Source organism: Garra rufa, chromosome 9 (genome assembly GCF_049309525.1).
Source record: "Garra rufa chromosome 9, GarRuf1.0, whole genome shotgun sequence".
Lineage (NCBI taxonomy): Eukaryota > Metazoa > Chordata > Actinopteri > Cypriniformes > Cyprinidae > Garra > Garra rufa.
Genome location: NC_133369.1, coordinates 35,104,238 through 35,128,207, shown reverse-complemented (window position 1 = coordinate 35,128,207; position 23,970 = coordinate 35,104,238). Strand labels below are relative to the sequence as shown.

Below are 23,970 nucleotides of genomic sequence, written 5' to 3'. Positions count from 1 at the left end.
GGACTCGGAGTGTGTGTGTGTGTGTGTGTGTGTGTGTGTGTGTTGGTGGGGGTGGTGCAGGGCGGTAACATCCCTGCAGTGTTACATTGTGCCCTCTTGTGGATATGAACAGACATTATGTACAGACCTTCAGAATGGCGACCATTCGATGCAAGAACATATTGTATCAGTAGTTTTAGATGAAAGACTGAGAAATATTTCACAAAAGGAGAGTGTTACAAACACATAACGATGCTATAGGTAAAGTAAAAAGACATTTAATGTACAATATAAATTATGACCTGCAAATTATAAGAGTGTTTTCCACCTGCTGTGTCATAACGGTCTCCAGGCAACGTTCTGGCCACAATGAGTCATATGACAAGGGTGTTTGATATGGCCCTTAGGACAGGAGGCAGCTGTATTCAAGAGACTCACAAACAAAGTTTATTATTATTAAAATTAACAATAGACATCTGAGTTGCCACATGAAAAATAGATTTTTCAAAACTGGAAAAATATAATCTCAAACAAATGTTGCTTACAACAACTTTATGACAGCCTCAATTTAATTCAAAATAATATTGACATTAAAATCACAGTTTTTTACAAAAAAAAAAAAGCCCATTTATCACTGAATGCTTTTACAGAATATTGACTTTTATTTTTCTAATGCATGCATTGCATTTATTTTGCCTGAATACTTAACAAACTGTAACCTGGGGCTTGGTATCTTTAAAATTTGTGAAAACTGTAACACCAGCCAGCCTGCAGATAAAGGCAAGATGAGTTTTAAATGACTATGCGGCAAAATTTAGAGATGTTTTGGAAACAGAGACACTTAAAAAAGATTTTGCGTGAATCTTACATGAAACAGGTTACATCAACTAAAGCGCTACATGTGAACTGCATGGCCAGAGAACATACATGTTTTCTGTTGCGCCACCTGTCTGTCTCCCTTCTGATCCGAAGAAGTTTATAGTTTCATGAGGTAGAAAACAAACAAAAAGGCTTTAAAAGCTCTAAAACACAATCACTGCTGTCTCATATTCTAAAACATTTATAATAGTTTAAAAACACAAAAGATTAAAACGTGTATACAAATATTAATAATGCTAAAAACAATTAAAGGGATAGTTTACACAAAAATGAAAATTCTGTCATTAATTACTCACCCTCATGTTGTTCCAAACCTGTAAGAATTTCGTTTATCTTCGGACACAAATTAAGATATTTTTGATGAAATCTAACAGCTTTCTGATCCTGTATAGACAGTAACGCAACTACTACATTCAAGGCCCAGAAAGGTAGCCAATTGTAATTTTATAAAGCTTTTGTGCACAAAGAAAACAAAAATAACGACTTTATTAGTCCTGACATGCATTCACGACTATAACCTGGATGCGCTGCGCCACGAATGCATGGCACTCTTGTGAACGCACATCGAAGACTGACACGCAGAGAAAAAAATGGTTGAATAAAGTCATTATTTTTGTTTTCTTGTTGCTCAAAAAGTATTCTTGTAGCTTCATAAAATTAAGGTTGAACCACAGATGTCACACTACCTTTCTGGGCCTTGAACATAGTAGTTGCGTTGCTGTCTTTTCAAAATAAAAAAACTCATTAAAATTAAAAATATCTTCATTTGTGTTCTAAAGATAAACGAAACAACATGAGGGTGAGTAATTTATTACAGAATGTTCATTTTGGGTGAACTAACCCTTTTTTCACATACTAACTTAATTAAAGTGCATAAGAATTTTGTCTGTGGATTATATGTATATATTAATTTCTATTTAAATAAAGCTAATATTCACTAAAAACCTTAGTATTTAAACATTAATAATGTATTTTATGTCAAAATTATTATATCAAAATCAAAGATCACATTTTAAAAAAAATATAAACATTTGCATTTTTTACATTAGTATATCATCATAAATACTTTTTTTTTCACATTTTGTTATGTTGCTGCTTTATGTTAAACTGCTTTAAATTACTTTTTCCCCCACATCAATCTAGACTCCATACACCATAATGGCAAAACAAAAAACATCTTTCAACATCTTTGCAAATGTATTAAACATTAAAAACCTAAATGATGCCATTGCATTCATATTCATACCCTTATCTGGGACAGTTGATATTTAGCTCAGGAGCATTCATATTGCTTGTAGATGTTACTACACTTTGAGTGAAGTTAACCTGTGGCAAATTCAACTGAATGGCTATGATTTGGAAAAGCACACGTAGCATATCATAGCAAAAACCAAGACCTGAGGTAAAAATAAAAACACTGATGGTAGAGCTCAGAGACAGGACTGCATCAAGCCGCACATCTGGGGAAGAGTTTAGAAAAAAATCTGCTTCATTGAAAGTTCACAGAAGCATGTAGTCTCCATTACCCTTAATAGAAGAAGTCTGAAACAACCAGGACTCTTCCTAGAGCTGGCCTCCTGGCCAAACTGAGCAACTGATGGAGAAGGGCCTTGGCTAGAGTGGTGACCAAGAACCTGATGCTCACTCTAGTTGAGCTCCATGATCATATATGCAGATGGGAGAAATTTACATAAGGACAACATCAATGCAACACTCCACCGATCCAGGCTTTATAGTGGTGTGCCAAGACTCAACCGTCTTCTTAGTGAAGACACATGAAAACACACTTGCAATTTGCAAAAAAGCATCTAAAGGACCCTTAGACTGTAAAAAACAAGATTCTGTGGTCTGATGAACCTCGATTCCAAGCATCATGTCTGAAGGAAACCACTGCTCATCACTTGACTCCATCCTAAAAGTCAAGTGTGCTGGTAGCAGTCTCATGCTGTGGGGCTGTTTTTTAGTGGCAGGGACTAAGGGATTCTACAGTGTAAAAGAAAAGCTCAATGCACCAAAATATTGATATAGCCTTAATGAAAGCCCAGTCCAGAACATTCAGAACCTCAGACTGGGCAGAAGGTTCACCTTCCAACAGGGCAATAACCCTAAGCACATAGCAAGAGTGGCTTACTGATAGAAACCTGAAAATGTCTGTCAGATGCCACCCAAGCTGACAAAGCTTGAGAGATGAAGATATGAGGCAAAGAATGGCAGATAATTGCCCAATGTTGATGTGCAAATCTTGTTGCATCATGCCCAAAACTTGAGGCTGTAAAGGTGCTCTAACTATGTGCTGAGTTAAGGGTATGAATACTTATGCAATGTACTTATTTCAGTTTCAAGGTTGTGACCATTCTGTTTTAGCTTCGTCATTATGGTGCATGGAGTGTAGATTGATGTGGAAAAAAAGTAATTTAAAACAGTTTAACATACGGCAACATCATAACAAAACATGAAAAAAAATACGGGGTATGAATACTTTCGCAAGGCACTGTATGTGAGATGCAAACTTATTGTTTGCTTAAAAAAATTCAGTAGTGGTGCAAAACCAAGTGGCTTTCAAACACTCAGGTCCAAAATTAGGATGTCACGAAGATAATCTGCTGACATGTACAAGTATGCATGCACTGATGTGGAGATGCATAGTTCTGCAGAAAGCCATGTTTGAAGAGTTCCGGACAGGAAGTACCTACATCACTCTCTCTTCAGCTTATTGTTTCACAAATATGAAGTATCTTCTGGTTGAAATCCTCTGGCTGATCAGCATACACATAGTGTCCTGCACCTCGTATGGCCTAAAACCAATACATGTCAATAAGAAGTTTCACATTAGCAAAACAGTACACAAACAATATGTGTATCAGAAGAGTCATAATATACTGTGGGTGTTTATTTTGAACCACTGCCACAGATGGTGATGTAAAATGTTGCAATATTTTTGCTTGGCTCTTTTTGTATAACTAACTTTCATAATAACTCAAAGATCATCACGAATGGTCATACCATGCATTAAAACAGAAATACTGTCATCTTGTCTTTAAAAATCATCTTTTTTGCATGAGAATCGAGATGTTCTGTGTTGCTCATATACCAGTGTGTCTCAGAACTGTGTCAAAAATAGCATTTAACTGCCCCGTCCTTCAATAATAGCCTCTCTGACAATGACAAGGGATCTTAAAAATAAACATCAGTCACTCATTGGGAACACTAGGATCCTTCTGTTGTAGGTGCTACACACAGATAGGAGCAGCACTGTCTGGCTTTTTCCTTATACCTCAGTGTGACTAGGTGCACCAAGCTTCTGAACACCAAATAGGCTTTGTTGATGTGTAAATGTGGGCAGCCATGTGTTAAAATGCATTCATCTGTTTGATGCTACAAAGTTACTGTATGTTTTCATATTGTTCAAGCTGTTAGCTCAAAAGATCAAGTATATGACCCCTTTAAGGCAATGCAAAAGTCACTATGAGTGACAGTGTGTGTAAAGCAGTGAATGGAGAACTCACAATGATCTCTACATGGGAGTTTGGCCTCATTTCTTTGATTGAATTGCCGGAGTGGCCATCTATGCTGGAGCGTGAGCCATAGATCACCGTAATGGGGATGTCGCTGTGAATCAGGCCAATTCTCTGCAGCATGGGCCTTTTTGCCCAACCATACGGAATGGTCATGTTTTTAAAGGCTGTTTCACCACTAAAAAATTTGAATCATAACAAAAAACAGACCATTATTAGCATTTCAACATTCATATATGTCTTGTACAAGGCCATTCACAACAAAAGCATAATAGAGATAGATAGACAGATTTAGTACCTTGGACTTTGGACATTAAGATGGTAAATATATTCTGTCACTCTGTTGTCATTAAACACAGCTGCAAATTTCTTTTTGAAGTCTGGTCTCAGAGTCTGCACAAGAGTAGGACCTACAGAACAATGTGAACACACATTTGTAAAAACTAAAAATTGAAAATCCACCTGAAATCGATCTATCCAAAAATGATGGATCACCCATAAAATTTTCATCTTATCATCAGTTCTTCACTTCATGTGTCACATGTTCCCATAGTCAGTGACTAATGTCCAGCTCCATTCAGAATCCTGCAGAACTCTTTAGAAAGCTCTGCAGATTTCCAAAGAATTGGACGTCCATCACTCACAAAGTTCTACACATAACCATTGGAAGCTCATCAGGGGAGGCGAAGGCAGTTCAGAATTTTGAGTTGGAAGATAAAAAGAATAATTTAATGTTAATACATTTTCTAATAATTTATGTTATGTCTTTAGGATGTATATTTCTTGTTTGTAATGTTGATGCAGTTATCGCCAATACAATTACAATAAGGCAAATATGATGAGATTCTGCCTCCTTTAGGTAAAATATATTAATATATTATAATATATATTATATATTATAATTTTAACATCCAATCATTGTAGAAATGTAATTTACATTATAGTAATATTAACTGCTGATAATCTAGACAACTACCTAATTATAAAGGGTAGAGCGAGTTGTAAAACGACTAAAATCCAACACACTCACATTAAGCGATATGTACTAACTATATAGCAAATCTAATCTGCTTGATTATTATATTGTCGGAAAATTTTACGTGATGTGTGGCCAAGTATGGTGACCCATGCATGACCCTCTGCATTTACCCCATCAAAGTATACACTCACAGTAGTGAACACACACACACACACACACACACACACACACACACACACACACACACACACACACACACACACACATGTTGGGTTTACATGTTTTATGGGGACATTCCATAGGCGTAATGGTTTTTATACTGTACAAACCGTACTTTCTATCGCCCTACACCTACCCTACACCTAAACCTAGCCCTCACAGGAGATTGTGCACACTTTTACTTCCTCAAAAAAAATCATTGTGCATGATTTATTAGCCTGTTTCCTCATGGGGACCTGAGAAATGTCCCCAAAAGGTCAAAATCTACTGGTATTCCTATCCTTGTGGGGACATTTGGTCCCCATAACGTGATGAATACCAGGTACACACACACACACACACACACACACCGTGAACAAACACCCGAAGCAGTGGGCAGCCATATTGCTGTGGTGCCTGGGGAGCAGTTGACCGAATCTTTAAATTACTTCGAACTAATCGTTTGAGAATTGCTGGAAAATAAAGGTGACGAAAGCATTGTTTGACAGTGCATGCATGTAAACCTATTATACGAGACTCCCAAAACAATATTAGGAACCTTAAAAATGCCATAATTTTAACAAATTTTCAGTGTAAAAGTTTCAAATCATTTTCTGTAAAGTTTCAAGTTGTAGCAGACTTGAGACTAGGGCTGTCACTAACAAATATTTTGGTAATCGAGTAATCTGTTAATTATTTTGATGATTAATTGAGTAATCGGATAACTATATATATTTTTTGTAATAATAAAATAGAAGTTAACAATAGCCTTTAAAATTACTTAAATACATATATAATAGCAATGAGGCAATAATAATTAGTTCAAATAAAGTATGAAAAGCAAGTAGTCATATGGTTTTATTGGATAAAATAAAACCATATGACAGTAGAGCTAATGTACATTATGCATTATAACAAATGCCTGCAGAGGGCGCCAACGGCATGGCGACTGTTTTTACACTTTAATCTTTTTAAATCCTTGTTTAATATTGACTCAACAAACATTTAATTCAAATGTCCACTTAATCCTTAATATTTGGCCATTTCTTTATGACAAAAATGTTAAAATTTTATTTTGAAATCATGATGAACAGTTAGCATATTAAGAAAGATATTGATATCCTGTGTTTGAGTAGGTTTATAAATTATTTACCTTACAAAACTGATGAAATAGCAATCGTTGGGTTTCCAGATTAACATTATTATAAACTCAAACTCTCAACAACATGCAGAGATGGAGTTTGCAGTGTTTCCCCTAGGTTACAGCTTTGGGGCATTTTTTGGCAAACAGACAGAGGTTTACTGTTAAAATTAATACATGGAAGAAAAAATTTGTGAATATTTAGTTAAAGTATTGAATATTTTTTTCTACAATTAAGCTGTTAATCTTGTTGAAATATTTATTTTTTATCATTTAATTGAATATATAAAGGCCTACATTATACTGTACAAAAGTAATACAAGACTAATATAATTTTGTTACATTTATTTTGACAGGTTGACATACTTTTATTTTGACAGGTTGCCGTGAAATTTATGTGTGTATACAGTAGCCTATGATATGATGCTAGTTTTCTCAAATGAAATGGTAAAATTCACATGAAGTGACACTCACAGCAGCTCTGGAGATTGAATTTATCTGTTCATGTGAGACGCAAGGGCCGAAAATTACTGGCAAAATGCCATCGAGGATTTTTAAAAACTGAATACTTGAATAGAATTGAGGAATCGTTACAGCCCTACTTGAAATATTTTATTATTTTTGAGCAAAAAAAAAAAAAAAAAACATTTTTACGAAACTGTACCATATTTTTTTCCTATGGAGTGACATAGCAGAAAAAAAAAACTTTCTGTCTTGTGGTGGACACACTGGTGGACATTATCTGTCACACCAAAGGACGTTTCAGCCTTTTGTGCCAATTAATGACCGTGCTATTCTGAGCTAACCTGTCATTAGAGGTTAGCAAGATACATTTGCATAATTTACCATGAATAAGTAGTTTAACATACAGTTTTTAATAAAAAATAAAAAATAGGGGTATCACACCAAAGGACAACAAAACGTAACACTTTTGTACTGGTTCCGAAAAAGTTTAATATTTGAACAATGCTGAGATACTTTTTTTCTCTTTACCATGTTTACATGTCATGGACTTAACTGGAGGCTTTAGTAACATGAATTTACTATTTCTCTGGAATTGGCCGATTTAAAATTAGGATATGGTGTCACACCAGAGGACATGGTTTTCAGAGACAAAAGATGTTCCTACGCTTTCAGAAATATATGGATGAAAAAAATGATTGCCATTTACTAAAATAAGCACTTGTAGAATTACGGAGGTGTTTATTAAAATATGTATCCTTTTATTTTTAATTTATAAAAGTTGTCATTTATTGAACCATGCTTGAGACAGTCACACCACAGGACAATTTTAAGATTTAGCTCAAAAATTTAAAAAAATCTTATAACACTGCAGCTTTTATAACAACAGGTTCATGTAGGGCAAATACATGTTTAACGATTTACAGCATTTTAAAAAATGACAATATTAATCATATTAATTTTGATCAAACATACAACAATAATTTTCAATAAACAGCAGACAGTGCCAGACATGATGGATTTTGTGGTAGGTGAGTGCAATTATATTCATATTGTCTTGCTGTAATTTTCTTAATTTTTTATGGCTAATTTGGTTATTGGTAGCTTTCAGTTACTAATAATAGTAGAGTAATCACAGCTCCATTTAACAATTTCATCTATATTAATATCTGTTCCACAGAACAGCAGATTTCCCTAAAAATCAGCTAGCTTGTGATGTTAGAACAATCCTGAGTCAGGGGATTTCTGGGTATGAGGTTATGCCACTCCTAAAATATTGGGTACTTTCCGCCCAAGGCATATTATACTAAACTAGCACTCAAGTAAACTGAGATGACACTTCATTTTTGGACTGATCTCAAATTAAGATACAACATGATCAAACATTATCATTTAAAAAAAATTGGAAAAAGAAAAAACGAGACATGAAATATTATCCCACATGAGTTATTAAAAAGCTAGCTTGATAAAATATGATTGGAACATCGTCATTAAAATGAATCTGCAAACTTCAAAACACAAATATTCAGATCTTTGAGAATTTTAGGGTTATTGCCAAAGCCAATTTGTTCTTGCAAAACAATTTTACTGCAGCATATGCACAGAAGGCAATGTGATTAAGATATGAGATATGAGACAGGTATAAGGTATGATAAGAGACATGCTCCAATTACCGAGGGAATAATTTCAGCAAAATTGCAAGCACATCGTCTTGGCTAAATCTGTCCCTGGGTTTCATTAATGACAGACTTTATCAAATGGTGTTCCACATCATTTAAGATATACAAGCACATCTTGAGCCTAAAGCTATCATTTCTCTTTCTCTCATTAATACTTTTATTACATTTGATTTGCACTCTCAGATTGGAGTAAATCTTACCTAAAGGCCCAGCCAATCTGAGACCAGCGAGAGGGTTGAATGGGCTCAGCACTGCCCCTATAGCTTTGATCCAGACAGGAATAGGTCTATCTTGGTCTCCAGGGTCAGGACGCTCTGGAAAACCCCACGGTTCCACCAGAATCAGGTGCTTTACTCTGGACAGTGGGTAAAAAAAAGGACATGCTGTAATAAGTCTATGGCATATTTTCAATTATATCTTTTAAACTAGTTAGACATATTACAACATTTTTTGTAGTAATCTGTGCATTTTTGTTTTTATTTAAAATAAAAATAAAAAACTTTGTGGAGAGGACAGAAGTGATACTACACATCAGTAAACAGAAATACTGCAATTCTAATGCTGTTGAAATCTGATGCTAACAAAAATAGTTGCGAATCAAATTCTGGGGTCAAACTGCTGACAGATATAAAGCTTGTGGGAAATAGGAAGGAAGCAGGAAGGATGTGAAGAAAAGTGGTTTGCATCTAGAGTGCACAGTTACAACACAACAGCACACAGAAAGGAGTTTCTATTCATTTAAAGGCTGATTTAAAATCAGATTTAAATTGGAATTGAGGTAGGACACAGAACTGCAAATTATACATTTGAATTTAAATTTATGGAAGTAAATCTACAATGGGGGGAAACAAATGCACATAATAGCTATATGTTTAGTTTTCAATAATGCATTTCAGATTTCAGTATGGATTATGCAAAAACATTCAAATCGCAGGGTATTTCCAAAAACATTAGATAATATTGATGAGTAGAATTTCACACAGAGAAATTCATATTATTATATTTAATATATAGTATCTCACAAAAGTGAGTACACCCCTCACATTTCAGCAACCATTTTAGTATATCTTTTCAAGGGACAATACTATAGAAATGAAACTTGGATATATTTTTAGAGTAGTCAATGTGCAGCTTGTATAGCAGTATAGATTTACTGTCCTCTGAAAATAACTCAACATACAGCCATTATTGTCAAAATAGCTGGCAACAAAATGAGTACACCCTAAGTGATAACGTCTAGGGAACGGAGACGTTACATATGGGAACTCGCCTGAGAGACCAATCATCTCTGAGCCTTATTCAAAATGCCAATGAACATTGGCGAGTGGTATTTGCATGCCAAGCCACTCCCCCGTACATACAGGTATATAAGAGGGTGGCTTGCAACCACTCATTCAGGTTTTCGCTGAGGAACCGGATCGAGCCAGGATCCTCTATATTTTGAGAGGGACCGCTGTCCTGTGTCTGAATGATTTCAGACACTACAGCACTGACTGCGCGCTCTTGCTGGTGAGGCGGGCTGTCATGTTGACCGAGTCTAGCTCCACACCGAGAAAGAGATCCTCTGCACTGGGGAGAGTTTTCTCTTCCCTCGGTTGACCTGAAGGCCCAGATGGCTGAGGTGCCGAAGCACCAGGTCCCTCTGTTCGCACAACAGATCTTGCGAGTGAGCTATGAGAAGCCAGTCGTCGAGATGGTTGAGAATGCGAATGCCCGCGACCTTCGTGAAGACACGGGGAGAGAGGGACAGGCCAAATGGAAGCACCTTGTACTGACACGCTCGACCCTCGAAGCAAACCGCAGAAGGGGTCTGTGTCGAGGGAGAATCTAGACGTGAAAGTAGGCGCCCTCCAGTTCGATGGCTGCAAACCAATCCTGGAGACGGTTGCATGTTAGCATGCAGCTCGTCATGAGCATCTTGAACGGCAGCCTGAGAAGGGACCGATTCAGGGCTCGGAGATCCAGGATGGGTCTTAACCCACCGCTCTTTCTGGGCACGATGAAGCAGGGACTGTAGAACCCTGACTTCATCTCGGCTGGGTTGATTGCATCCTTCGCCAGTAGGACTGCAACCTCCGCACGAAGCACAGCGGCATGTGTGTCTGAATGGACAAAAAGTGAAAAGGACGCCTCTGTACCTGGGCGGATGCCTGGCGAACTGAATCGCATAGCCGAGACGTACCGTCCGAATCAACCACTGTGAGGGGCTGGGAGGCTGAAGCCAGGCTCCCAGCTGAGTCGCCAGGGGAATCAAGGGAGCGTTGACCGATGTGACCGCGGTGGGGCAGCCTGGGGGGAAAAAGGGAAGGTGACTGATCCCAGAAGGATGAACGTCCTGGAGAAAAGTCTGACTGCCATAAGCAGCGCTTACCTTCTTCCCTGGTTCCCGCGCTGGCGATATCCGGCTCCAGTTCCGAGGAGTGGAAGTGCTACTCGAGTAGGGAACTCGGGGCCGAGGTCCCAGAGGTGAAGAAACTAGCTCCTTTTTTTTATACATACATACAGGTATATAAGAGGGTGGCTTGCAACCACTCATTCAGGTTTTCGCTGAGGAACCGGATCGAGTCGGCGTCAGCACGACGCCAAGGTCGTGGCAGGGGATGTAACGTCTCCGTTCCCTCCTTCAGGGAACGAGGGTTACCTTCGTAACCTAGACGTTCCCCTTCAGTTGTTTCTCTACAACGTTATGGGAACAGACCCATGGAACAGGCCACGACCACGACGTCGCGTTACGCACAACCCCACGTGCTGACAGGTGGACGTGTCAGCAGATGGAAATTGTAACGTAACCTTCCCAACGCCCTGGGGGCCAGTAGAGGGGGCCCCACAGGGATGCCAGATGTACTGAAGCATGGGTTGGGGGGGCGGAGCACATGAGATCTTTACATGTGGAAATGAGAATAATTTAATATATCCATATAGCTTTTAGGGATACACGAGGGAAACAGTGGTCTTCTCCGCTGGAAATATTGAAAAATATAGCCACAACCTGCGGGGTGAAGGAGACCCAGGCAGGATCACAGTCAGGGACTACTCCGCATCTAGGCCTGACTGCGGGGCATGGAGGACCCAGGGTTCGCCGGAGGGAACATTCTGGGAATATGGCGCACAGAACCACATGGGAATGGCACAGCAAGCCAACACCAGCCGTCCTCCAGCTCACCTGAAGTCTATGTTAAGACACGGGAGGAAACGGCCTCTACGCGAAGATTGTAGAACCTAGAGAAGGTATTAGGTGTCGCCCAGCCGGCAGCTCTACAGATATCTGCTAGTGAGGCGCCATGAGCCAACGCATAGGATGAGGCAACACTCCTAGTGGAGTGGGCACGAACACCTAAGGGGCATGGCTCTCCCTGATACAAGTAAGACAGGGAGATGGCTTCCACCACCCAATGGGCCAACCTCTGTTTGGAGACAGCATTCCCTTTCTGCTGACCTCCGAAGCAAACAAAGAGCTGCTCAGTGCATCTGAAGTGGCGAGTACGGTCTACGTATAAGCACAGAGCACGAACAGGGCACAGCAGCGCAGAAGCTGGGTCTGCCTCCTCCGGGGGCAGAGCTTGCAGGTTCACCACCGGATCGCGGAAGGGCGTGGTGGGAACCTTGGGCACATAACCGGGCCGGGGTCTCAGGATGACGTGAGAATCTCCGGGCCCGAACTCAAGGCACGTTTCGCTGACAGAGAAGGCTTGTAGGTCCCCTACCCTCTTGATGGAGGCCAGTGCAGTCAGGAGCGCTGTCTTAAGTGACAGGAATTTCAGTTCAACTGATGCAAGTGGCTCGAATGGGGCTTCCCGTAGGCCGCGGAGGGTGATGGAGAGATCCCAAGAGGGTATGAGGTGCGGTCTGGGAGGATTAATCATTCTCGCACCTCGCAGGAACCTCACGATGAGTTGGTGCTTACCAAGGGATGTTCCATCCACTGCATCGTGATACGCTGCAATGGCAGCAACGTACACTTTGAGAGTCGAAGGGGACAGCCTGCGCTCCAACTTCTCTTGCAGGAAGGAAAGCACTACTGCAATTGTGCATCTCTGTGGGTCCTCTCCTCGAGAGGAACACCAGTCAACGAACAGACCCCACCTCAGTGCGTAAGCCTGCCTAGTAAAGGGAGCTCGGGACTGAGTGATAGTTTCTATCACGGCCTGCAGAAGGCCGGAGAGGTATGACGCTTCTCGTCCAGGAGCAGCTCCATGGGACGGGGGTGCCGAATTGTGCCCATCCCCTGAGAAAGAAGGTCTTTCGTAAAGGGGATCTTCGAGGGAGGGGCTGCCACGAGGGGAATGGGTTCTGGGAACCTGGTCTTGGTGGGCCAGTGTGGCGCAACCAGCAGGACTTGCTCCTCGTCCTCCCTGATCTTGCACAGGGTCTGTGCAAGGAGGCTCACTGGGGAAAAGGCGTACTTGAGCCCCGGAAACCAGCTGTGTGCCAGTGCAACTTTGTTGAGGAAAAGCAACTGGCAACGGGAGGATTCGGGAAGGGTGAGCAGATGTAGCTGGACCTTGCCGAAATGGCTCCAATTCAGCTGGACTGTCCCGGGGTGGAGTCGCCATTCTCCAGGGTGGGTGGACTGCCGTGAGAGCCGGTTGAGTTTCCCTGGTTTTATATGAATGGCACGTAGCAATGTCTGCCACGTTCGACTCCGTAGGAGCAGATGGCGGGCGAGTTGTGACCTGTGACACGTGGTCGTAGTGCAAACAAGCACGTGCTTTTTTTTTTTTTTTGAAGAGCAATCTCCATCACGTCTGGGCTGCCCGCGTCAGGGACGCGACTAAAAGCGACAAAAAGAACCAATCATCCAGCCTGGAAGGATCAGCAGGAGGCATTTTTTTTTCGTGGGGTACCCCGAGGCCAATCCCCCTGGCGGCTTCGGAGGAGCATAGCCGAGAGCTCGGCGTCCACCTCAGACGGGATAGCGACCGCGGAGGGGCGCTGAGCCGTCGAGACGTCCGCCTCACCCCCTGACTCTCCCTCTGACGCAGCATCAGACATCTCATCTTCCTGAGGAATACCAAAGGAGACGCTCCGCCTGGCGTGCGGGGAAGCGTACTGCTCTGGGAACTCAACGTCCACCTCAGACGGGATAGCGACCGCGGAGGGGCGCTGAGCCGTCGAGACGTCCGCCTCAACCCCTGACTCTCCCTCTGACGCAGCATCAGACATCTCATCTTCCTGAGGAGTACCAAAGGAGACGCTCCGCCTGGTGTGCGGGGAAGCGTACTGCTCTGGGAACTCTCCCCGTCTCGCGACGGTGGCCGAAAAACATTGACAGCTCAACGACCTGCCGAGGGAAGACGACGAGGGGAGCCTGCTCGCGAATGAGCGGCGGGACTTCAGCGTAACCATGGTTATGCGTTCGCAATGAACGCACGAACCATCCGTGAACGCTGCTTCAGCACGCTCTCAGCCCAGGCATGCGAGGCAGCGTTCATGTCCGTCCAGCGAAGTGAGGAAACTGCCGCACCCAGAAGCACACGGCCGGAAAGGCATTTCAAAGGAATGTCTTTCACAGCCGTGAGAAATTCACTCTTTTATCCCAGTCTGCCCAGGGAGGAGCGCGGCACCACTGTGCACTCAGATGAGGCTGCTCGCTGGTATGCAGAGGCTTAAAGCAGGATCCCGCTGGTGGCTGCCAAAATGCTGTTTTAGAAATGCTCTTTTAGATCAGCAGCACGCCAGCGGGGGAGAGAGTGAGAACTCATCGCAGGAATTCAATCTGTTGTTCGGCTCGAGCACAGAGAGGCTCTGAATCGAAAATCTGAATGAGTGGTTGCAAGCCACCCTCTTATATACCCGTATGTACGGGGGAGTGGCTTGGCATGCAAATACCACTCGCCAATGTTCATTGGCCTTTTGAATAAGGCTCAGAGATGATTGGTCTCTCAGACGAGTTCCCATATGTAACGTCGTAGTGAAACGACCGAAGGGGAACTAAGTGATGTTGTTTAACCATGCAAAGCCACATGTCCTATTCATCATGTTTATGTTTTTGTCTGCTTGACAGAACCATACATAGTTGTGTCTCCTGTATACCACTGGAAGTTCAACATGGCATCTCATGGCAAAGAATTCTCAGAGGATTTGATAATTAGAATTGTTGCTCTCCTCTAAGATGGCCAAGGCTATTAGAGGTTCAGTAACACCCTGAGGGGCAGCCGTGGCCTAATGGTTAGAGAGTTGGACTTGTAATCCAAAGGTTGCAGGTTCGATTCTCAGGTCCGGCAGGGATTGTAGGTGGGGGGAGTGAATGTACAGCACTCTCTCCACCCTCAATACCACGGCTGAGGTGAGTCCCTTGAGCAAGGCACCGATCCCCCAACTGCTCCCCGGGCGCCGCAGCAATGCCCACTGCTCCGGGTGTGTGTTCACGGTGTGTGTGTGTTCACTACTGTGTGTGTGCACTTGGATGGGTTAAATGCAGAGCACAAATTCCTAGTATGGGTCACCATACTTGGCCTCACCTCACTTCCTTTCCTTTCCTTTCCTTAAAACTGAGTTATACTACAGTGGTCAGGTCATACAGAGGTTTTCCAAGATGGGTTCAATTCGGAACAGGGTCGATCAACGAAGCTGAGTACTCGTTTTGTGTGTCAGGTGCAGAACAAATGCATGGGTGTTGCCAGCATTGCTTTAAAGGTTACAGAACTAGAAGGTCAGCTTGCCAGCGCTCAAACCATACGCAGTACACTGCAACAAGTCAGTTTGCATAGGCGTCATCCCAGCTGGCTCACAAGAAAGCATGCAAACAGTTTCCTGAAGACAACCTGTCCAAGAGCATGTATTACTAGAACCAAGTCCTGTGGTCTGATAAGACTAAGATAAACTTGTTTGGCTCAAATGGTGTCCAGCATGTGTGGCCATGCCTTGGTGAGGAGTACCAAGAAAAAAGTGTCTTGCCTACAGTCAAGCATGGTGGTGGTAGCATCATGGTCTGGGGCTGCATGAGTGCTGCTGGTACTGGGGAGCTGCAGTTCATTGAGGAAAACATTCATACATTCTGAAACATACTGTACATTCTGAAGCAGAACATGATGCCTTCCCTCCAGAAACTAGGTAGAACAGCAGTTTTCCAACATGATAATGATCCCAAACACACTACCAAGATGACAACTGCCTTGCTGAGGAAGCTGAAGGTGAAGGTGAAGGGGTGGCCAAGTATGTTTCCAGACCTGAACCCTATTAAGCACCTGTGGGGCATCCTCAAGCAGAAAGTGGAGAAGCACCATGTGTCTAACATACAGCAGCTCCGTGATGTCATTATAGAGGAGTGGAAGAGGATCACAGCAACAACCTGTGCAGCTCTGTTCAATTCCATGCCCAGGGTGTTTAAGGCAGTGCAATGGTGCTAAAACAAAATATTGACACATTGGAAAAGTTCACTTAGGATGTACTCACTTTTGTTGCCAGCTATTTTGACAATAATGGCTGTATGTTGAGGAATTTTAGGGGACACTAAATCTATACTGCTATACAAGCTGCACATTGACTACTCTAAAATAAATCCAAGTTTAATTTCTATAGTATTGTCCCTTGAGAAGATATACTAAAATGGTTCCTGAAATGTGAGGGGTGTAGTCACTTTTGTGATGTACTGTACCTGTATTAACTTAATTTTATGGACCATCTAACTCACCTCATATGCCAATATTTTTTTTATAAAATAAAATCTATTTTGATGCTGTGTTAACTGTTTTAACAGTATTGAACTGAGTAATAAATATTCTAATTAGCCAAGATAAATGTATTCTACAAATAAGGGAATAGACAGGCAAAATGATTGATGCAATAATTTATGTTTTGTTTAAAACTTGAGTTATGTATTTCTCTGTTGTCACTATGTTGAAATTCTTAAAACTGCCAATTCATGAAAACTCGAGGAAATGAAATTCAAGGCATTTAATTCTTAAATTCTGACATTTGACAAACTTTGCAAGGGCCATTGTTATAAGAAATAAATGGTAAATTAATCAAATATACTTCATTGTGTGTGTGTATTTATTGAAGCTGAACTATTTTCCTTCTTTTTAGTTACAAACCTGTTTGGGTATGCAATTGCGTAGGATGCAGCCAGATATCCTCCTAGGTTATGGCCCAACACAATCATACTTTCCAGGCCCAGTTTCTCCCTCCACTGTTCGATGGACTCCACAAACTGGAGCTCAGCCTCCTGTGCATCTGTGTTAAAGTGAGGTCTGCTGCTTTGACCAAAGCCCAGCAGGTCGAATGCGTAAACAGGCCTCTGCTGAGAGAGAGAGTCCAGGTTCAGTGCCCAGAGTCCCACGCCACCCCCAAATCCATGCAGCAGCACCAGAGGGGTCTTATTTTCCAATGGCCCCTTAAATATCAATGTCCACAGTACGTTTTTGTCAGATATGTGGACAAACTGCCTGCAGAACTTGCTTGTAATATCTGATAGGAATAAAAGGAAAAGAGAGGGAAGCAATAAGTTTCTTCTTTACAGAGAGCCAACATTTTACACACACACACACACACACACACACACACACACACACACACACACACACACACACACACACACACACACACACACACACACACACACACACTGGTATTCCTATCATTATAAGTACATTCCATAGGTATAATGGTTATTATACTTTACAAACTGTATTTTCTATCCCCTTATCCTAACCCTACCCCTCACACAAAACTTCCTCCATTTGTAGATTTTTTTTTAAACACTTCATTCTATACTATTTATAAGCCTGTTTCCTCATGGGGACCTAAAAATGTCCCCACAAGGTCAAAATTTACTGGTATTACTATACTTGTGCGGACATTTGATCCCCATAACGTGGTGGCAAGAATACAGACACATAAGATAATAATTTTGCATATTTTATTACAGGTAAATTCATAAGAAAATGCTGTTTTTAGTACTGCTACCACAAGGCTTAAATACATATACACTACCATTCAAAGGTTTGGGGTCAGTATGTTTTTTTTTTAAATAAATAATTACTATCATTCTGCAAGGATCTATGCAATAGATCAAAAGTGAGAGTAAAGTCATTTTATAATGTTACAAAGAAATTCTATTTTAAATAAATTCTGTTCTTTTGAACTTTCTATGCATTAAAGCTATCTAACAAAAATATTGGATATAATATAATATAAAAATATTGTTTTTGCAACTGTCAAAATATTGTTTTTGTAACTGTCATTTTCTGTTCTGGTTTGTTTTCCTGTTTTTAATTTTTTAATTTAATTTTAATTATCAGTTATTTTAAATTGTTACAATACTTCGCAATATTAATATTTTTACTGTATGTTTGATCAAATTAATGTAGACTTGGTGAGCACAAAACATATATGTTTTAAAACATTAAAAAAAGCATATTATTTTACATACATTATTATTAAGTGTAACAACAAAACTAAACTGAAGGCTATATCAATATATATTGATCATTATCAATTATGTGGATAATGTAACTCTAGAGACTCTTTTAGACTCTTTATCTAAATTTTTTAATTGTGAAAGGACAGCCTGATTTGACTTTATATTCATACAAACAAAGGGTACAATGGTGGTTACTCACAGTGCAGCATCTTCTCTTCTGTCTCCTTCAGCTGGCTCTGAGATGATGGGCACCAGGAGGGCAGCCAGCCAGTGATCCACCATGACCTACAATAAAATTAAATGTAAGCCTCTCATTCTTATTTTTACTTAGAAATAAACTAAAATGATATAGGTCTAAATGTTTGTTCTTTAAATAATAATAATAAATATATTTACACAGGAAATACTAAGGAAGCACGGTTTAAAATCTACTTCCAGAGCAGAAAATAATGAATGAATGAATGAATTAATTAATAAATGAGTACATTACAGTGTCCATGTTACACATATTACATGTTAATAAAATAGTGTACAACACTATTATATATTACTAATGACAAAGACAATTTTTAATTATGCATATTTTTGCTAAATAATCATATCGAGCATGGGGTACAATGGGGCTACATGTCTCAAAACTAAAGAGAAAACAAAACAAAATTGTTATGCTGCCCTAAAGCATGGGCAGTGTTACACTTCTGCCCTAAACCATGAGGTCATCAAGAGCAATGACTGCTTTATGAGTAATGACAAACTGATATGGTTTGAATTGTTTTAAAAATGTTGCTAAAAATAGTAACAAATAATTTATGAAACAATCACATGTATTTTGAGGTAAAAGACTTCATTGATCACCTTGAACAAAACTGAACAGTTGTTTAAGTACCGGTTGAATTAAAACACAACTGAAAAAAGACACTCTGACCAATGCCACGAAAAGCACTATTAGGCCAGCAAAGGAAAAAGACAGAGAAAAATAGTTTTCTCTAAGCAGAAGAAAATAGATTTGGTAGATTTGGAGATTTGATTTTGAATATTGGTTCACATTAGGTATGTTGTTTATTAGGATTACAATGTTCTTATGTAATAACATGAGCACTGTAACGTGACCAATACATGCTACTGGTAATGGAACTTAGTAGTTAGTTTATGAATTACATTTGGACACATTTACCTTAATGTCTTGTCCATGAAACAGAAAACATTGTGGAAGAGACTACGAATACCGAGTAACATCAGTACACGCTGTGCCAGTCTAAAGCCAAAAGAATGTGAAAGAGCTGTCAATCAAATGACTGTCAATCAAAGACAATAATTATATTACAGTGAATACAGGAAATTAATCATTTAGTTAGATATTATTAAATTAAAATGATTATTTCTAAAAGAAGAATTAAGACAGGCATTTCTAACAAATAAGGCAGAATTTGAAGTAACACAGAATACATTAACAACAAACAACCTATTAAGTTTTATTTATCAACACTGACTGTACACAAACAGTTCGCTTATGGTGAAAACTTAAACAAATATAACTAACTGAAAAAAACAACGGTAACAACGCAAGTATACTGTAATTCACAGTATTTTCACCCTGAAGGATTTTGTATTTAATTGTGTGTTTAGAGGGTCACACTTACCCCGTGCCCGCTAACACTGTCTCCTCAGCCATGTTTTCAACACGGTTTGTTGTTCAATGAATCAGACAGAGAATCGTGAACATGTTGTTGTTCTAATGAGTCGAATCTTTTCAGTGAATCGGTTGAACCAGATCAAAAAAACTGCATAAATCGAGAACCGTTTCAAATGAGCAGAAAACCAGCGAGAAATTAACTGATGGGATAAAAAGCTAAATCAGAAATTACACACAAAAAATATGTGTGGAAATATGTTGCATAAATTGCGTAAAAGAATCACATTTTTTTTAAACCAACAAATTCTTTGATTCAACCAATTCGTGGAGATGACTTGATCTGAATAGAGAACAGCATATTATCTCTGACATTGACTGCATTTATTGCTACAGCAAAAGAAAACAAAACACACAAAAAACATTACTTGATATTTAAAACTGCAACGCATATGTGATATTGTTTTGCATTGCTCTGTATTTCAGTATTCATTGTAGCTATGTAAACTGTAAACTGACCTAAAATATGCCAGAAAAAGGCTATTACCATTCTAAGTTCCGACCCATTTAAAGCCACTGAGTCAGTTGTCTGATTGATTTTAGATGGATTTGAATTTAGTCTGGTTTGCGAATCAATTCAGACTGGTTCATTAGAAAGAACCACTTCAAAAGAGTGATTCACTCACGAATCGGACAGCGCTAGCATTGATCACGTGACAAAAGCGTCAACAGTGAACTCTGATCTAGACTTCCTAGCTGGCTAGTGATTATTATCAGCGTTGAATGTACAGTTCAGAAGTCGTTTTTACTGCATACGTGTTGTTTGAAGGCACAAATAATGTTTATTTTATTTGATGTTAAAACGCATTCATAATGGTGCATGGCGTATTAACGAATAACTAAAGGATCTTTTGTAAGCGCATTTACTGTAGGTTCGTCATTGTCTGCATAATTAAATAAGTGTTTATAAATCACTCAGTTGCATATATATTTCTTTGTATAACAGGTTTGAACGGTGGGTGGGTGTGATCTAGAATTAGGGCTGTGTCATCTCGATGACGTGGAGGAACTCAAGTCAGCCTTAACTTTAAAGCTCTCCGGCTCATACACTTGAATTAAACACAAAATAAATCAAGTTTTTTTTAAAACAACTGGCTTACATGGGTCTCTAAAGCGCAGGACTGACGTCTGTTTCGCTTTCCGGACAGCTGATCGCGCCTGCAACACTGTGAGTAGACATAGTTTACATGTCAGTGGGGTTTCGGGCCTGACATACGGCTTGCATCTTTAATATGTGACTTTACAAGCATTTAAACTTTGTAAAGTGGTTGCAAGAGTGGTATTTGTTTGTTATCTATCCCTATAAATGTAAGTGGGATCATATAGCCTGTCTTTGTATGTTTCCTTGTCGGGCATGTATGTTTAGCTCCTCCCAATATCTGTCAATGAAGTCAAACCTCGTTGACTGTCACCAGCCAGGACAACCAAAGAAATGTTAATGTAATGAGAATCACATGCTGTTTTTTCTGGGACATGTCCACAAAATTTAGGCTACTCCAGCAGGTTTAGTTTTACAGAGATCTTCTTTGTTGTCAGTTTACCTGCCACACCTTTTCATGCAATGCTACGTTTCAGGATTTATTTTCTTTTCAGAATTGCATGTTTAAGGATGCATGCATTTCCAAATGGTTGATGTTGAACATACACAGTGACAATTGATAAGCAGATGCATTATTAATCACATCAGGCAAGCAGCAGGCAGATACAAAATAATACACACGCATATGTTTCTATTCACTTGTGTTGTTTTTATGTTGAACCAATTCTATTTCCTATCTCTAAGCTCCTAAACCTAATGCTCCAAGAAAGCTTTTTGCATTTTTAGATTATTTAAAACGTCAAACACAATCCATACAGTTAAAATCAAAAGTTTACATACACCTTGCATAATCTGCAAAATGTTAATTATTTTACCAAAATAAAAGGGATTATACAAAATGCATGTTATTTTTTGTTTAGTACTGACCTGAATAGGATATGTCATATAAAAGATGTTTACATATGATAAAATAATAGCTGAAAATGAATGACCCTGTTCAAGTTTACATACACTTGATTCTTGATTCTTAATTCTTAATACTCCCAGTTAGCACACGTACATCTGCAAGATGTCTAAAGATCTCTTGATCTGGAAAGCATCTGCTGTGTACAAACGTCTGTAAGATGTCAGTTTTACATACATTCTAAATCATAAACATCTTAAAGACATCTAATAGACGTCTATTTGACATCTGACGTATTGCAGATGCCTTGCAGATGTAAATGCATATGTCAAATAGACATCTTGCAGATGTATGTGTTCTATCTGAGCTGTGTTGTTACCTGAATGGTCCACAGCTTGTTTTTTTTTTTTTTTTTTGTTTAGTGATAGTTGTTCATGAGTTCCTTGTTTGTCCTTAACAGTTAAACTGCCTGCTCTCCTTCAGAAAAAATCCTTCAGGTCCTACAAATTCTTTGGTTTTTCAGCATTTTTGTGTATTTGAACCCTTTCCAACAATGACTGTATGATTTTAAGATCCATCTTTTCACACTGAGGACAACTCGTATGCAACTATTACAGAAGGTTCAAATGCTCACTGATGCTTCAGAAGAAAAAAAAACAATGCATTAGGAGCCAAGGGGTGAAACCTTATTGAATTTGAAGGTCAGGGTAAATTGAACTTATTTTGTTTTCTAGGGAAGTATCTTCTGTAGTTTCTGAAGGGCAGTACTTAAAAACAACAACAAAAAACAGCTGTGGATCATTCAAGTAACAACACAGTATTAAGAATCAAGCATATGTCAACTTTTGAACAGGGTCGTTTTTATAAATTCAGCTATTATTTTCTCTTGTGGACTATATGTAAACGCCATGTAAACGTATATGTACACCCCATCACAGCATTTAAGTTGGATTGAGTTCGGGACTTTGACTTGGCCATTCCAGACCTTTCCATTTCTTTCTTCTGAGCCATTCTTTAGTGGATTTGCTTGCATGTTTGGGGTCATTATCATGTTAAAAAGTCCATTTATGGTTCAGCTTCAGCACTTTTACTGATGGTCTCACATTCTTCCCAAGCATTACTTAGTTTAATGTGAAATACAAGTTTGGCCTTGAAGCATCTTGATCTCTGCTCTTGGAGTGCTTATTTGTTGTCCTTTTATTTTAACTAGGGATGCACGATATGAAATTTTTTTTACAGATAGCCGATAATTAAGTCCTTCTTGTGGCCGATACCGATACCCAATACGTTCATATTTTTATATGATAATTTTGTGCACCCAGGAGAATACAAAATCTAAGATAAACTAATGAAATGTATATTATATATCTGGGTCAAACAATCATAGCAAACATCAGTCCTGACTCTTCAAAAATGTTTTTATTTTTTGTGTAAGGCACCACAATTCTAAATAAATAAAATGCTTTGACATTTGTCAACCTGGAAAAAATTAAAAGTGCATCATGTCCAAATGTCCGTTAAAGCTTACGTGTAGTCCATTCTTATTGATCATATTATGTATATGTGCAACAACCAAATCGTACAAGACAGGGAATAAAACATCAGAATCGAGATTAAAACATCTCAACTTTTCAGAATGCCGCAAGCCAAACGCAGGTCATGTGACATGAACCAACCAATCATCTTCACCCTTTCCCTTAATAACATTGAAAGCACTGCCAAGGTGGAGAAACAGCTTATCATAGCTGTACAGGAATAAACATTTTTAAATAAATTTAATAACAGAGCTGCTGCAAGCGATTTTTAATGCTGAAAATCCATTTATGATGACGACACAGATGATGACGTATTAAACGCGACAAAATCCGAGAGTCACTGCAGTTTACAGCTGCAGTCACTTGCACTCGGAAAGCAGATGAATCTCAGATAAACCAGACTGATTGATTGATTTACCAGCAAGAGTACTTTATCGGATCGGATTTCATTTATTTATCGGAGCAATAAAAATGACGTAATTTTTACCCATATCGGTCGATAATTTATCTGTCCGATAAATATCGCGCATCCCTAATTTTAACCTTCTCAGATTGAAGGGTGCCATGTACTGTACTTGTTTTTCCAAACCAGATCAGTTAAATGTT

General features: G+C 39.5%; 2 protein-coding genes across 6 annotated transcripts in view; one reads left to right on the top strand and one right to left on the bottom strand.

The window, feature by feature from the left end:
• Window positions 1-264: 264 nt before the first annotated feature.
• On the bottom strand, window positions 265-19,871 carry abhd5a (abhydrolase domain containing 5, lysophosphatidic acid acyltransferase a). Of its 2 annotated transcripts, XM_073847437.1 has the most exons (8): window positions 19,837-19,871; window positions 19,371-19,451; window positions 18,396-18,481; window positions 16,869-17,241; window positions 9,033-9,187; window positions 4,672-4,783; window positions 4,365-4,551; window positions 265-3,653 (listed from the first exon to the last, which is right to left on the bottom strand). In XM_073847437.1, the coding sequence occupies exons 1-8, from the start codon at window positions 19,866-19,868 to the stop codon at window positions 3,564-3,566; spliced, it is 1,116 nt and encodes a 371-aa protein (XP_073703538.1). In that variant the 5' UTR covers window positions 19,869-19,871; the 3' UTR covers window positions 265-3,563. The 2 variants fall into 2 exon arrangements, with proteins under 2 accessions (XP_073703538.1, XP_073703539.1); XM_073847438.1 differs by lacking the exon at window positions 19,371-19,451 and having other exon boundaries at window positions 19,837-19,868.
• A 703-nt stretch (window positions 19,872-20,574) lies between these two features.
• The window catches only part of ano10a (anoctamin 10a), a 46,164-nt gene continuing 42,768 nt past the window's right edge, over window positions 20,575-23,970 (top strand). For 2 of the 4 annotated variants that reach the window (XM_073846872.1, XM_073846875.1), the window contains exon 1: window positions 20,575-21,054. The gene's annotated coding sequence lies outside the window, so the exon portion shown is untranslated. The remainder of the gene's footprint in view (window positions 21,055-23,970) is intronic. The other 2 variants (XM_073846873.1, XM_073846874.1) reach the window with 2 other exon arrangements.

Excerpts from the sequence above, each read along its gene's own strand:
- abhd5a (XM_073847437.1), bottom strand. The coding sequence starts at position 19,868 with ATGGCTGAGGAGACAGTGTTAGCGGGCACGGG. Across the intron at positions 17,242-18,395 it reads AGAAGAGAAGATGCTGCACT|ATATTACAAGCAAGTTCTGC; the intron begins GTGAGTAACCAC and ends TATTCCTATCAG. Across the intron at positions 4,784-9,032 it reads CAGATTGGCTGGGCCTTTAG|GTCCTACTCTTGTGCAGACT; the intron begins GTAAGATTTACT and ends ATTGTTCTGTAG.